At 39.5% G+C, this 17,440-nt stretch overlaps 1 protein-coding gene across 3 annotated transcripts in view; it reads left to right on the top strand.

The window, feature by feature from the left end:
• The window catches only part of LOC132618769 (uncharacterized), a 40,899-nt gene extending 31,652 nt beyond the window's left edge, over positions 1-9,247 (top strand). For all 3 annotated transcript variants that reach the window (XM_060333779.1, XM_060333780.1, XM_060333775.1), the window contains exon 4: positions 8,949-9,247. In XM_060333779.1, coding sequence (XP_060189762.1) covers positions 8,949-9,027 — 79 coding nt within the window. In that variant the 3' untranslated portion in view covers positions 9,028-9,247. The remainder of the gene's footprint in view (positions 1-8,948) is intronic.
• Positions 9,248-17,440: the final 8,193 nt, after the last annotated feature.

Raw genomic sequence — 17,440 nt, 5'->3', positions numbered from 1 at the left:
TGATTGACCGGGGAGAGATCATCCTAGAAACCGTAGCTCTCGATGTAAACACAAACCCGTTGCCCAACATGGAAACAACAAAGTCCATGTGATTGAAAAGGATGAAGATTGGGATGCTTACAAGGCATTGGTCCCCAGAACAGTTAAGTCCATTGAACAAACAGTGGCTTCCCTCACACTCCAGGATCGTCCAAATTTGAAGGTCCTAATCCCGGTGCTAGGAATTCCAAAGGCTATACAAAGGTTCAGAACCTTAGTCCCAGCACCGATGGTGGCTCAGGTGGCACGATAGATAGTGCCCGCTCCCAAAGAATCAGTCATTGTGTAATCGGCCATGGCCTAAGGCATGACTCGCTCAGGAAGATGTTACACCCCTGAAGAACTGGCCCAAAATGCTGCGAGAAAGGAAAACACCCAGAAAAGGGTAATAACTTAAGGAGAAGCCGAAGATTTCTGGCGGCGTATGCAGCCAAAGGATTATTCAATTATTAAACATCTGAAGAAAACACCAACACAAATATCGGTGTTAGCACTACTGGCCAGCTTGCCATCACACCAGAAAGCTCTCATGAAAGTGTTAGATGATGCACACATGATAACAGGTATGAGTAGTGAGGATCTAGCAGGGTTGGTAGCACACGTCATTGGAGAACACAAAATTTGCTTCTCCAAAGAGGTGTTGCTAATTAAAAGAACCTCCCACAACAAAGCTCTCTACATCACTTTGGAATTCTGTGACAAAGTGATAGGAAAGGTGCTCATAGATAATGGAGCAGGACTCAGCATTTGTCCTTTAACCACATTAACATAGCTCAGTTACGACATTGGCCAAATCCGCCAGAGCGGGACGAACGTTAGAGCATTTAATGGGTCCCAAAGTGATTCCTTGGGAGAGATAGATCTGAACATCCATAGTGGACCTGTTTCCTTCACAGCAGAGTTCCAAGTCATGGTAGTCACCGCCAATTACAATCTGCTCTTGGGAAGGCCATGGATACACTCTGCGGATGCTTTACCATCAACGTTGCACCAGGCCATGAAGTTTGAATGGTGAGGCCAAGAGATTGTAATCACAGGTAAAAAAAGATACGTAGAAGGACCCTTAAAACATCATACCAGTGATCGAAGGAAACTCCAACAGATCAGATTTCCATGTGGTAGAATATATCGGGGCAACCAATTTTAAAGGAAAAATTGACAAACTAATGCCAACAGTCTACAAAATGATTGCCTCCACAATATTAAGGTATGGCTTTGAGACGAGGAGAGGCCTGGGAAAAGATTTGGAAGGCATAACAGAACCTGTGCCAATCCCAGAGGAAAACTACTACTTCGGTCTGGGGTATGCTCCTAGCGAAGACGAGCTCACAAAAGCCATCTGGAGAGACCAAGAAAGGGAAATCTACCTCAGCCAATTTTGGGGTTGTACCAGTCATTTCCTGCAAGGATGCCGGTGCAGGAAGACAAAGAAGCTAATGAGGGCCTCGAGCTGCTGTTTCGAGAGGAGGGATGCTGCGCAATCATAAAAAAATGCCAAGAGATGCCTACCATATGCATCCTAAAGTCGGAGAGCATTTGGACAATTGGACATCTACTCCCCTCTAGGATCCTCGGTAGAGAGGTGGGCTTCTTTTAAATCCTTTTGCTAAAATGACGACATCGGCCGAGGCCCAAACGATCGCCCATTTTTCAAAAATCATCTAGTAATGTTAAAAAATAGGAATGGTCCGACATTGTTCCAGGTCAGGACCGTAGTTTGTAATCAATTACTTTTGAATCAATGAAAGCCTCGATTTGCACAGATTTTTTTTTTTTTTACTAATAATAATAATAATACTTTCCCTGTAACCATGCATAATGAACAATAATGAAACCTAAATTTACTTCGCCTCGCCTTTTCAGTAAAAAAAATAATAAAACAATCGAAAATGTCATGACATGTCGTGAAATGAATGAGTAGAATAGCGAACAAGAGTACGAGGAGTATGACGAAGAGACGATGATGCCAGAGGGCTTGGTAACAGATTGAATCTGGGATAGTGGAGGTGACGTCCTACCCCACTTGGTTGGCCAGCATAGTGCTAGTACCCAAGAAGGACAGAAAAATCTGAATTTGTGTATACTACCGGAATCTCAACCGAGCCAGTCCAAAAGATAACTTTCCCTTTCCGAACATCCATATTCTCATAGACAACTGCGCCAAGCACGAGTTGCAGTCTTTTGTGGATTATTTCGCCGGGTACCATTAGATACTTATGAGTGAAGAAGACACTGAGAAGACTTCATCATCCCTTGGGGAGTCTACCATCACCGGCTAATGTCGTTCGACCACAAGAATGCTAGCGCCACATATATGAGAGCCATGACTACCCTGTTTTCATGACATGATGCATCGAGAGATCGAAGTCTACGTGGATGATGTTATCATAAAGTCAAAGGAAAGCTCAGAGCATACTGCGCACCTGCGTAAGTTCTTCGATAGGCTTTGCAAGTTTAGCCTGAAGTTTTACCCAGCGAAGTGAGCGTTTGGAGTACCCGCGGGTAAACTGTTAGGTTTCATAGTTAGCCGAAGAGCCATTGAGTTAGACCCTACGAAAATCAAGGCAATTTAGGAACTGCCGCCTCCCAAAACCAAGAAAGAAGTCATGAGCTTCTTGGGAAGGCTGAACTACATTGGGCGATTCATAGCCCTGTCAACTTGTTGGCGGAAAGTCTCGTCGATGATAAACTCAAACCATTACAGACTTTCTTCCCAGACGAGGAACTAATGGCTATGGGATAAGAGGAGGTCGAGCCCTACTTGGGATGGAGACTGTTATTCGACAAAGCAGTCAACTACAAAGGATCCGGCATCGGAGCAGTATTGATATCAGAAACAAGACAACACTACCCGATGGCCGCAAAACTCAACTTCAGGTGTACCAACAACATGGCCGAATACGAAGCATGTATTCTCGGTCTCAGAATGCTTTAGCCATGGACATACAAGAGTTGTTGGTAATCTGAGATTCCGACTTGCTCATCAATCAAGTGAAAGGAAATTGGGGAACCAACAATGACAAAATACTACCATATGTAAACATGGTACATAGACTGTGCGGAAGATTCAAAAGCATTGATCTCAAGCATACTCCGAGGGCTCAAAACGAGTTTGCTAACGCATTAGCTACAATAGCTTCCATGATTCAGCACCCCAAGAGTACCCACATTGATCCGCTATAGATCACTCTAAAAGAAGAACAAGCTCACTGCGCTCACGTTGAGGCCGAGCCAGATGGCAAACCATGGTACGTTGACATCAAGGCATACTTGGAGAAAGGAGAGTATCCCCCAGAAATCTCAGCAAATAAGAAGAAAACCATCAGGAGACTAGCCAATGGATTCTTCCTGAACAAAAAAGTGTTGTACAAAAAAAACACCTGACCTTAGGTTACTCAAATGTGTGGACACCGAAAAGGCCATAAAATTGCTGAAAGAGGTACACACGGAGGCACGCGAACCTCACATGAATGGAATTGTCCTGGCCAAGAAGATCTTGAGGGAGGGATACTACTGGATGACCATGGAGCATGACTCCTGTAAATTTGTGCAAAAATGCCATCAATGTCAGATACACGGAGACTTAATCAAGTTTCCTTAGACAGAACTACATGCAATGAGCTCTCCTTGGCCATTTGTGGCATTGGGGATGGACGTCATCGGACCCATTGAGCCACCAGCATCCAATGGACATCGTTTCATCTTAGTCACCATCGATTATTTCACCAAGTGGGTGGAAGCAACTTCTTCCAAATCAGTGACCAAGAAAGTCGTGGCTGACTTCGTAAAAAACAATCTCATATGCCGCTTTGGTGTGCCCGAGTCCATCATAACAGACAATGGAGAAAATTTGAACAGCCATTTGATGAAAGACATCTGTGAACAATTCAAGATAACTCATCGGAACTCTACCGCCTACAGATGAATGGAGTTGTAGAGGCTACCAACAAGAACATCAAAAGGATCTTGCGAAATATGATCGATAACTACAAGAATTGGCACAAGCAGCTGCCTTATGCTTTATTGGAGTACAAAACTTGGAGCAACCCTATATCTTCTTGTTTATGGCACAGAAGTGGTCCCATATCTTCTTGTTTATGGCACAGAAGCAGTCATACCCGCAGAAGTAGAAATCCCTTCACTCAGGATCATCCAAGAAGCAGAACTGAACGATGCAGAATGGGTCAGAAATCGCTACGAGCAGTTGGCCAAGATCGACGAAAAAAGAATGGTGGCAATATGCCAAGGACAGCTATACAGACAGAGAATGTCCCGAGCTTTCAACAAACGGGTCAGAACCTGACTCTTCCAAATTAGGCAACTCGTACTCAAGCAAGTCTTCCCCCACCAAGAAGAATACAAAGGGAAATTTGCGCTAAACTGGAAAGGACTATACTTGGTCAGAAAAGTACTCTCAGGAGGAGTCGTGGTCCTAGCCGAGATGGATGGACAAGAATAGCACAAAGCTATCAATGCAAGCGCACATAAGAGATACTACATTTAGGACTCGATTTTCTTGTAATCACTTTATCATTTCCCTGTAATCGTATCTTTTGTTCGTAATCGTACTTTTTTAATAGAATAGGAAAAAACAATCATCCATGTAATGAACTACGCGATGACCTGACTTCCCCACAAGTGGGATACGTAGTCAGTCCATATCGGACCCGGTCGCATCATTAGTAAAAAATAAAACTCAATTATTATTTTTTCTGAACTATCTTCGACTTGATTTCCTGCTGCGACAGGATACGCATGTGCTTTCAAGAACGGTCATCACAAAAGAAAAACCCAAGAAACCCTTAGGAAGCCTTAAAGACATAAAGTTAGGAGGAATCAACAGGATCAGAATATAAGGATCAACGCAAGAATCAACCAACATCAACCCAACACTGGGGCAGAATGTTTTAGAAGACCTTAGAAATTCCTATCAGAAGCAAATCAGCAAAGAAGATGACAAGCCCAAACCATACACTGGGGCAGAATTTTTTAGGGAACCTCAACAATTCCCGCACCGCGAGATGACACAAGAGTCAATCGAAGCAAGAAATTGGGGCAGGATTTTTGAGAAAGATCTCAAAAATTCCACCAGTTCAAAGGCTTAGCAACAAGATCTTCTGAAAGATCCGAAGACCTCGTTCAAAAAACACATGTCATGACATCTAAAATGAAACAAAAATTTTCAAAGAAAACAACACGCATTTCATAACTTTATTTCTAATATTTCAAAGAATTAGCATAAGAGTGCTCTAGAAACCATCTCTTGAAATATCGAGTCCAAGAGGATTCAAAGGAGCATCATGAGAAGACACCAGACGGGAGGACAACGACGCTAATCGGCCTCTTAGGAAACTAACAAGTTTTATGTGAATGCAGGCTATTTTAAACATAGAGACAGATACATCATCAAGCGAGTTACCCACAACAAAGGAAAAAAGAAAACTCAACCAGGCGTCAAAGGGCCAAAAGGTCAGAACGGAATAAAGGAAAAGAGCATCTCTAACCATCAGGGTCATGAAATGAATGGACTGAAACATCTTCGACCAAAAGGTTCATACAAAGAATGAACGACAAAGTCATATCTAACCACAAGGGTCATAAATAGAACAAATGACAGAGACATATCAGACCAAAAGGGTCATGGTGGATGAGCATAAAGATGCATTCGACCAAAAGGGTCATGACAAAGGCAAAAATGACATATCCAACCAAAAGGTCAACGAGACAAATGAGCGAGGAAGACATATTCGACCAAAAGGGTCATGACAAATGATGAGGGGGACATCCGACCACAAGGGTCACAGCCAATACAACGGATGAAAGAAAGATTATCTAGCCGCAAGGGCCATATCTGTCATCTTCATGCCAAAAGGGCCATTCATTCGTTCAAACTGCCAGAAGGGCCATTCATTCAAACTACCAAAAGGGCCATTCATTCATAAAAACTGCCAAAAGGGCCATTCATACAAACTGCCAGAAGGGTCATTCATTCAAACAGCCAAACGAGCTATTCATTCAAACTACCAAAAGGGCCATTCATTCAAACTACCAAAAGGGCCATTCATTCAAACTGCCAAAAGGGTCATTCATTCAAACTGCCAAAGGGCCATATATGTCATCTTCATGCCAAAAGGGCCATTCATTCATTCAAACTACCAAAAGGGTCATTCATTCATACAAACTGCCAAAAGGGCCATTCATACAAACTGCCAGAAGGGCCATTCGTTCAAACACCCAAAAGGGCCATTCATTCAAACTACCAAAAGTGCCATTAATTCACTTATCCAGCCGCAAGGGCCATATCTGTCATCTTCATACCAAAAGGGTCATTCATTCATTCAAACTACCAAAAGGGTCATTCATTCATACAAACTGCCAAAAGGGCCATTCATTCATACAAACTGCCAAAAGGGCCATTCATACAAACTGCCAGAAAGGCCATTCATTCAAACAGCCAAAAGGGTCATTCAAAATGCCAAAAAGGGCCATTCATTCATTCAAAATTGCCATAAGGACCATTTATTCAAGCTGCCAAAAGGGTCATTCATTCAAACTGCCAAAAAGGTCATCCATTCAAACAACCAAAAGGGCCATTCATTCAAACTGCCAAAAGGGCCATTAATTCAAACTGCCAAAAAAGCCATTCATTCAGACTACCAAAAGGGCCATTCATTCATACAAACTGCCAAAAGAGTCATTCATTCATTCAATAGCCAAAAGGGCCATTCGTTCAAATACCACGAAGAATAGCTGCAATGCTGTCAAAATCAGGTAACATGCACACAGCCGCCAAAAAAAAGCCTGCCCGCTGAACCAGATCCAGACAAATTGTGGAGCAAACGTGAAACTTTTTCTTACGCAGCCGGTCAAGATAGGGTGCTCATAAGAGTCAAGCTCTCCGGCCAGGATTTAGAAGCCATCCGATCTCGGACTCAGCTACAATTTAATTTTTTATTTGCTTTCTTTATTAAAAATCGGGACCTATCGGATACACACCGAGAAATCCGAAGGTATTCCTGCATAAGGGATATACCCTTCCCCAGCGAGTCAAACTACATATGACCTGATTCCCAGAAACCAGGGATATGTAGGCGGGCTCGAGACCAGAGAGTCGGTCACATTCTAATAGCTGTCCGGAGATATTTTGGTCACAACATTGAAGATCTTAGGACTTTCCTTCAAATCACTCAAAGTATTTAGTCTAAGTCAAACTACAAGTAGCCTAAATTCTCGTACAGCCCGAGGTATGTAGGAAATCCAGAAGCCAGGGTCCGGCCCACATATCTAAAAATCGCATAAAAATGGGGGGCAATATGCATTGGAGCAGTCAAAAATTAGGGTTAGTTAAATTTCGTTGCTCAGGGATGGCCTTGCCATCCCCGAACATCGAAGGGATAGTTGTTGACACCTAATTTTTGACCTCCCATAAGTTATTTTAATTTCCCATAGTCCTTGGATATTAAACCGAGTGAAATATGTATTTTTCTACAAAATCAAGATGATTTTACAAAAATTATTTGGATAACATTTCGCCATTTTCATTTGGCAAAATAATTTCTATAAAAGTATAAATCATGTGGAAAATTAATTTACACATTTATGAGACATTTGTTAAAACCAATCAAGGGAATAATTCAAAAACAATTATTTATTAATTGTTACAATCAATTAACAAGCATTTTTACTCTGTTTAATTCAAGAAATCTGACTAACTAAATCAATAATCATTTTACCTCAAACTTTAATTCCTACAAGATCAATTTACATTTTTGTGATTTGTAAAATATAATCGTGACTAATTAGATGTTTAATTGTGGTTATGTTTAAAAAATTACTTATTATGTGTTTAGTTATGGCTACAATCTAAATAATCAATTGATTAATCAATTAAGGCTGAAATTGAAATGACCAGTTTCATGGCCTAATTCCAATTAAGGCCATATTCGCAAAATCGAGTCTATTTATGCAATTAGCCATTAATTGATTAATTTATCAAATTATGGCTATATTTGAAATGATTTAACTAGTAAGATTTTATTTTTTTCCTATTTAGTAAAATTACGTATTTTTCCCGATATACATATATACATAAATATACATGTATATCCACGGATATCCGCGTATAACGTATATCTATGTATATAGCATTTGGGCCGCCCCCTTTTATTTCTGAAAATCGGCCGGGCCCGGTCCAATAAGGACCGCGACCTGGCCTAACAAGAAACAAGTTTAAATGGCCAAGTCTCAGCCAAACGAAAGGGGTCGTTTGCCTTCAGGGTTTCTCACAACCGTAGCGCCGCCGCCCCATCCCTTCTCCCTTCACACGTCACGGTTGCCGGAAATAGCAAGATTTCAGGCGTGTCAGTCGAGTATCAGTCCTAGCATAGCCAAAACGAGTAGCAATTAATGCAAACTAGTTTCTCTCCTCCCATTCTCACCAAACGCTGCCTTAGAAGGTAAAATCAAATCCTCTCTCTCTTGCTTTTCCATTGTTTTACGTTGATACCAGTACACTTGCCTTAATTAGCTTCGTTTTGACCTAGACAAACCCTTGAATCTCATTGGTTCATCAAGAGCCGATCGGATTGAGGATAGACAGGCTAAAATGTAGCCCTTCATCGCTATTTCACATTAATCTCAGTCATTCATTTTAGATTAAAGCATAGTTTCAGAAAAAAATGATTTGTCCCACACCGATTGGGGATTAGGGTTTCTGTCTTTTTAGGTTCTTTAAATAAAACTCTCAATTTCAAGGGAAAGGGAGAGAAAAAAAAGCCTAATTCTGAGTTTCTATACTTGAGATAAGGTTTAGTTCAAAAATTTAGACTTAGCGTGAAGGTTGAGTTTTCATTTCAAATTTTAACTTAATATTGTCTTATATGTGGCTGAGTTTGAGTTTGGAAACACAGAAAAGGCTCCAAGTCCATTCTTGACCCGGTTGCACTCAATAAAAGGCCACTTGGGCCTGATCGACGCCAAACATGTTAGACCAAGGCCCAACAGGTCAATTCTTTCAAAACATGAACAGTCAGTAATCGTTAAAGGGAAGCTAATATGTACGAGAACGTGTTGAAGGCCCAGACATGGGTAAAAAGGGTTAACTAGGGGCTTGGTACGCCCCTAGCCCAACTTGTTTCTTCTTTGCTTGTTTTACTTTATGATTGATTGTATTGTATTTGTACAAAACTTGTAAGAAACAGTGTATTATAGTGGAATCCTTATCATTTGAACTAGACATCTTAGGCAAACAGTGCATATACCGTTTAGTCGACTTTAGATCCCTAGATAATTTTCGAAACACGGATTAAACATAATGATTTCTAAGACTTGAAAAGAACAACAAATGGTTTTGATAAGTTAAACGAAAACAAAGGATTTCAAAGTGCAAAAATGATACGGTATTTCTTCTAAAATTCGAACCAGTTTTTAAGGAATTCCACTTCATAAGCTAAAGCAAGTTTTTTCGGACAAAGATAATTTGAAGTTAAGCAATTTTGGGCCAAAGCCCACCTGAAAATATACTGTTTTGGGCCACGGCCCAATCTAATTTTGAAAGGAGGAAAGAAAGGTAATTTTGGGCTCAAACCTACCTAAAAAAACAAAAAGTAAGCATTTTTTGTGTAAATATGAATACACGGTTTCAAGAGTAATAGAAAAACCATTTTATATATATAAAGCCGAACTTATTCAAAATGAGTGGAATACGTTCGTAAATACAAGAATTTAGGACAAGGCGTTCCAACGCACTATACGGATGGACCTGAGATAAAGTGTGTGATTGAAACATGAACAAGAAAAAGATGTTATATACCTATATATACGTACATATGCATCCACCAAAATATTTTGATATTTTACAAACAAAATACATTATTCTTATACATAAAAGGAGCCTATTCTTACCGAGATATTATAAATCCAAACCTAAACTACCCTATTTATAAAGGGGATATAATCATTTTTTTTTATATGCAAGCAATGAAAATCTTTTATAACGTGGAAAATAAATACTAAATAAACAGTTCATGCAAATAGTCACACACTAGAATTCAAAGGTTAACCGTATAGTACGGATCCTTAATACTAGGGTGTCTAACACCTTCCCTAGGGGATCACCAGAACCCTTACCTAGAACTTTGGATTACGAAGGATCTTTCACGGAGTTTGAATAAATCCTCAACCCTTGGTTTTCCTATTTCCTAAAAATTAGGTGGCGACTCTTTTTCAAAACAAGTCCGAAAGAGCACCAACAAGTTCTTAGTAGCTTTCCGAGCGCTAACCCCTCCAGTGAAATGCGAACTGTAACAGGCATCACCTAAGAGCTGGAAGGTCACAAACCTAACACCATGCTTCTTAACTCCCCCAACTTATGGAGGCTCTCGTGACAGTCAATAATGAACACATAACCATCCTTAATCTCGGTGCCATAGAAAACTGGAGGACTTATCTTAATAAACCTCCAAAACAAATCATGTTCCTCACCGGTCATCACCGGCCCTGCAATTGGTCTAGGAAATACCTTAGGTCCTAGAGCCTCATCCATACATGGATCCATAGCTGCAGCATGCTGTGCCCCTAGAGAACGAACCCTGTCCGGAGCCGGATCACCTAATCTCACACCCTGGCCATCTGGAGCAGCTGGTAACACACCTGCCTCAGTCAAACCGTTCAACAGGTTCAACACTCGAACCATAACGTCTGACAACACTGGAGTAGCCATATTTGTCTGGCTGAGCTGGTGTTGCTGCAAACTCTGCTGCCTCATCTGCAGCTACCTAAGGCGCGGGGGATCTAGCACGAACCTGAACAGCCGCAGGAGTCCCACCCCTAGCTGGTGCTGCTTCCCGGCCTATACCACGACCACAACCTCTGACCTGGCCTCCGCCACGAGCTGCAAGCCCAGTGACCAGCTAGGGTACCTCATCAACAGCTGTCCTCGCATGAGTCCTCACCATCTGTGAGAAATAGAATGAAAAGCTAGATACCAAATTGAATCATCGAGATACCAATTGGAATCAAGTAGCATGAAAGAAAGAAAGAATTTGAATTTTTTTAGTGTCCCATAGCCTCTCGAAGATAAGTACAGACGTCTCTGTACCGATCTGCAAGACTCTACTAGACATGTCCTTATACAACGAGATCGATGAACCCCTGGCTCTGATACCAACTTTGTCATGACCCAACCCATCATGATGTCACCCCTACTAACCCCCCCCCCCCCCCCGGTGGGCAAACCATCCCGTTAACAAATTATTTAATCAATAACCCATTTATAAATTAATAACAATGAAGCTAAACCATAAACTGTCTAGTCATGCCATAATAAGATAAAAGTGCAAAAATCTAAGTTATTACAACCCTAAAGATCTAAAAGTCATCGTACAAGAATTCTAAAACACAAAGTTGTCTAAGAATAAATACTTGTATGGAATAGTATAAGTGTCTACAAATGAAATAGACATCAATAAGGAAAGATCTTCAGGCGGCATGTCACAGATAGAAGCTCACCCTCTGATCTGAACGGGAAATGGCCTCAGGCTAATTGTGAGGTCTGGAAGAAGTCTGTGGAACGCAATCTGCACTCATAAAAAGGTGCATCAAGGTAGTATCAGTACAAACACTATGTACCGGTAGATATCATAGGCCGACTAAGATTAGTATCATGCATACATTTGTAAAACTAACAAAATAGGCAGATAGGCACAACAGCACAACAACACCACAGTATCAAGATTCAATCATCAACTAATCAACAATACATCACAAGAATAAGATAAGTTAAATACAATTCAATCCATGATAGTATCTCAACCGTACAGACATGCTAAGGGCATTGTTCGCACAATAGTCATAACCTGCAGGGAATCCATAGTGTCCATGTACCACTCACTCAGAAACTGACCTCGGATCACAAGCCCATAAATAGGCAACATCCTCACCCCCAGTTAAATGTGCCCTATATATATCCGATCACAAGATGAGTCCCAACGTGGTTCAAGTCTAGAATTCAATATGAAGCATGATCAATCAATAACATCAGTGTCAATGAATACAAGTCCTCATGCCACAAGTCATATCAAGATTAGATAATCAACTCAACAACAGCATGAACATACAAGCTATCTCACATATCAAGAAGAGTATATTGTCATGACCCGGCTAGGGCCATGACGAGTACCCGGGGCTAATCACCGAGCACCACTCGTTCTATTACTCATTCTGTGTACAGTCGTATTTCTTATGCTCATAATCATAGGAAAACCATTTTTCAGTTGAAACATAATTACCTTTATATACATAAGCCTTTCGGCTATCAAAATAATGTACATACAATAAGAACATCGTGAGACCATACTACCCACACATACGTATCTACGAGCCTCTACTAGAGTACTAGACATATGGACGGGACAGGACCCCGTCATGCCCAAAACATATATGTACACAAAATAATAAATCAATGGCACCTCCGGAACAATGGAGTGCCCTCAAAGTCTGCTAGTAGCTCCTATGAATTTGGGTCGCCTCCCTGTCTACCTGTGGGCATGAATACAGCGTCCAAAGAAAACGGACGTCAGTACGAGCAATGTACTGAGTATGTAAGGCGTGGATAATAACATGATAAGAGCATGAGGGATAGCATAAGATAAAAGAACCGTTCATTTCTCATAATACTTTTTAAACATTCGTCATACGTACTTACCCCTTTATTCTCCTAGAGATACGCTTGTTACATCCACATGCTTACATATGCAATAATTTACAATGTAGTACAGCCACGTACCCGGCCATATAGGCTCGGTATCACCCGTACTCGGCCCTTCCGGGACTCGATGGTATTCGTACTCGGCCCTCCCGGGACTCGATGCTATCCGTACTCGGCCCTTCCGGGACTCGATGCTATCCGTAACTGAGCAACGGGAGTGCTATGCATGCATACATACATATACATAAAAATACATAAATGAAATCAACATCATCCTTAGCATTACCATACATCTATCATTAAAGCATACATTAGAACATTGAAGGCAACTATGGCGATGTCGAGGTGAAATGAGGTCGTGGACCCCCGATTACATTATGGAGTAATCATAATCATCATATCTCACCTTGAAAGGACTAACTTTTTAAGGTGAGTGTACACAAGAAAAAGCATCAATGGAACCATACTTAGAATCATTAACTTCATGGGCATCATATCTCACTTTAGGATTCTTTAGACTTAAACCCATCATCATCATCCATTATCATACTCGTGTCTTATCCCTTCTCTTTATCTTATACATATGTAGCTCTTTATAGTCATAGACTCATAATTTCCGTTATGTAGGAAGATCATGGAAAAATGGAAAGATTCATGCCATAGGAGTCATGCCATATAAGGAAAGGATTAGCCTTACATAGCTCTTTCGTTTAGCTATTCTATCGTTTGATCGTTCTTCTTCGTTGCTCGCGTTTCTACCTTCAAAAAAGTTCGTATTAACATTAGCTAATCGATTATAAGAACATGCTTACTAAAGCTAGAGAAAATTGGGCAGCATTTCCTTTGTTTATACAACTTTCTTCATATTACATCTCAATTCCCAAACATCTATAATTAGATTCACAACATCATAAGCAACAATCTTCGTTTACTCTACATTATCCACATTTCACAATTTCATTTCAATTCCTCCATAATCATGGTCATAGTTCACTATTACATTTACTCACATTTAATGCTTATCTCATGTCCTTAATGTCATTTATAACATAATCATAATCACAACATATCAAGAATTATGACTCATCCCAAGCTACTATTCAAAATCTCATTATTCTCATCTTTGTAACCCATTTTCTATCTCCTTTCATAATCTAAGTCTTTCAACCTCTCAATATCTTAAACAACATGGAATGATCATAAAACTTACCTTAGATAGTGTAGGAATGAGCTTTGAGTGAAAATACTTCACTTGAGCCAAAACCCTAGTTCACTTCCAATGGAGTTTCTTGACTTGGATGAACTCCAATGAGTTTCTTACACTTGGTTTTCTTGGTTTGATGCAGTTGATCATAAATTTCTCTTGGATTCTTGTGGAAGAAGTGTGTGGAACCCTCTAGAAGCCTTGAGAGAGATAAAGAAGTGTGGGAAATGAAATTAGTGAAGTGGGATCACATTTATATAATTAAACTTAACTCAGCCCGTCAGGACTTCCACGGACACTTATATGGTCCGTATAACATTGCACGACCCGTATAAGTGGTCGTGGTTCACCACCAGGCAAACATCATCTCTGTTGGGTGTTATACGGACCCTTATACGGACCGTATAATGTTATAAGGACCGTATAAGTTGGTCGTATAACCCCATTTCCCTGAAATGATCTCCGTCGTTCGTTTGATCTCCAATCCTTATGGAACCTTCTTGACACTTGTTTAACACCTCGTTAACAATCTAAGGGACTTTATAAATCTTCTCCAAAACATCATTAAGCCATCATTAATTCGATACTCGTAAATCTTGCCCGACACACAACCTATACCTTTCTTTCCTTAACAACTTTCGTCTCCTACATCACATGTCTTTGAAATCTCATTTAGAATCATCAAATGTTATTTCTTACTTATCAAAACATTGTATACGTCGTGCTCTTCGTTAGTCTATTCACTGTACGTTAACGGAAAATTTCCGGGATGTAACATATATATTAACCCTTTCCTTCCAATTCACAACAAATACACCTCATGTTCAATACATAAAGAAATGGCGACAAGCCCACATAATCAGAAGTCATATCAACCTAAGTAATAACCAACCGGACTTCATGCACGAAAGCCTAATCATTCTTTCTCCTATCAATTCTACTGCATATACAAGCTACTAATCATAGTCTAACTCAAGTAAGCCATAACCTACCTCAGATGCAGAGCTGGAACGAATACAACTACTCCGCTGGAGCTTTTCCCTTCTGTAACGCCTCGAAACGCTCAAAGTCCAGCAATACAATGCTAAGTAAGCAACGAACCATCTAATCAAATAAGAATCAATATTTGGGAAATAATACCCAAAATACCCCTAATCATCCAAAAGGGAAAAACCATAATTTAAGGGTGAATTTATCCTACCCTCAGTCCCAACAATCATAATCCTCCAATTTATAGGTTTCTAACCATTTTAGACCTTTCAAATTAGAATATAGACAAAAAAAACCCCAATTTGGGTGAAACCCTAAGTCTCAACTCACTCGTGGCCTCGAAATTCTCAACAGATGTCTAATTAACTAAGTCAAACCCCAAACGAAATAAAATAAGTTTTCAAACAAATGCACAAAATACAATCAAACATCTCGGGAACCGAACCATCCACCCCACTAGGTCATAATTGACCCTCCAAACCTCATGGAATCGACGAAAATTCGAAAAAGGTTTGTTTACCCAAAAGTTAACTATTGGTCAAATTCCTTCATTTAAGGATTCTAACTCCTTAATTTTTCACTAGACTCGCTCCTAGTCTCGAAAATGGATCAGCAGGGGTAAAATGGTCAAAACGCACATACAAAATTTATCAGAGGCTTTAAGGATTTCATTGAAGTCACCTCCCACTAGCTAGCTACCAGTTATAGTATTAGAAAAATCGCAAAGTTGATCCCAAAGAATTTTCCTTTCAGAGAAAGTATTACTAGCATAAATAGCACTAAAGTACCATTGGTGGTTAGAATTATGTACCTTCACAATGGCATGGATCCCCTGGTTGGTGATGGATAGGTCCTCAATCTTCATGAGGTCATCCTTTCATATTATAACCAGCCCTCAGAGTTTACCCCTGAGGTATTTCTCAAAACACTTTGATGATTACTGAGTATCGCCATGGAAGATACAAACGTTCTTGCTCTTCAGAAGTCAAAAGTAATCGCATCTAGATTTGATGGTGGTTCTAAAATTTCATCTGAGTGAGTTGGGTAGAAACTAGAGAGAAGACGGAGTCTAGGGAATTATGCATACATGAAGACGTAGGCCATTAAAAATGTGTCATTTCTTTATCGTTAGTGTCTTCATGTCATTATTCAGCATTTAACTAAGGTTCTTTACCACACTAAATCGCACCAACAGTATTTTCGATGATGAAAGACAAGATTTACAATTTATCCTTTTCAAAGCTGTTGCCTCAATTTAAAAAATAAATAAATTATTACAGGCCCTTTTTGTTCCAAAGTATACTCCCTCGGTCTATTTTTACTTGTCATGTATACTAAAATTAGATGTCCACTTTTACTTGTCCAATTTGGACAATCAGGAAATAATTTATCATTTCATACCCATTTTACCCTTATCATTAATTATTGGGTTGAAAACTTCAAAGAATTATTAGTGCCCGCACGAATTTTAAAGTATTTTGATGGATTTCAATCATTACATGACTTAGTACTAATTAGCGGTGATATAGTAAAATTGTCATTCTATTTATGATTTAAAGAGTGTGTCAAGTCAATACATGACAAATAAAAATTGACGGAGGGAGCAGTAAAATAACTTTCTCTGGACTTATTCTCTCAAAACACCATTAAAATGATCTTTGAAAGACTTGAATTACTGATGCTAAATTACTATCATTAAATACTTACTCGTACTCAATATTTAAATTAAATCATATTTATTTATGTACTTAAATAATAAAACGATACGCTGACCCCCAACCTTAACTAAATCATTGCCCTAATATATATTCGTACAAAGTCAAAAATCAATATCAAGTATTCTCGATATTAATTCATCAACATGTTCACTTTGAAATTTTGTCAAATAAGACAATAGTTTACTTTTCTTGGTGAGACGAGCACGGTCTTTTTGTGAATATATTGTTACAATAGTTAATATTGATAGGAGTACAAATATGAATGATTGAATATTGGACTTAGCAAATTCGTTTATGAAAATGACTTAAACTCATCTCATTTAAGAAGTGTAAGCTAAATGTGGAAATATGTGATTTCAGGACTTCCCATTTCTCATAAATGAATTTATGTTTTGTTAAGTTAACCTATGATGAACTTAATTATCACGAGGAGATGTAAGGTTTAAGCCTTAAGGAATGGGAAGCTTACCTAAAGAAAATTATCATCTATGTTGACGCAAAAACTATAGGACACTTACAACCTTCTTGGTTGCAAGGGACGAAGGAGGCTAGTTTAGCCAAAAAAATGGCTATCAGTTCAAGAACGTAGTACACTAAAAGAAAGGGTCTCTAACACGAGGAATATAAAACCTCCAAAGTAGTTTTCTTTGTGGTGCCAAAAGGCACAAACCAATGTAGTCTTCGATTGTTTTTCTTTCTTGTGCCATGTTCAAGGCCTATAAGATATAAGGTGGTTAGACGTAGAACTTAAACAAAATATTGCAATATAGCAACAACGTTTTC

The sequence above is a fragment of the Lycium barbarum genome, chromosome 11 (genome assembly GCF_019175385.1).
Source record: "Lycium barbarum isolate Lr01 chromosome 11, ASM1917538v2, whole genome shotgun sequence".
In the NCBI taxonomy this organism is placed as follows: Eukaryota; Viridiplantae; Streptophyta; class Magnoliopsida; order Solanales; family Solanaceae; genus Lycium; species Lycium barbarum.
The sequence above is the reverse complement of the archived record's forward strand: the minus strand, read 5'-3'. Positions and strand labels throughout refer to the sequence as shown.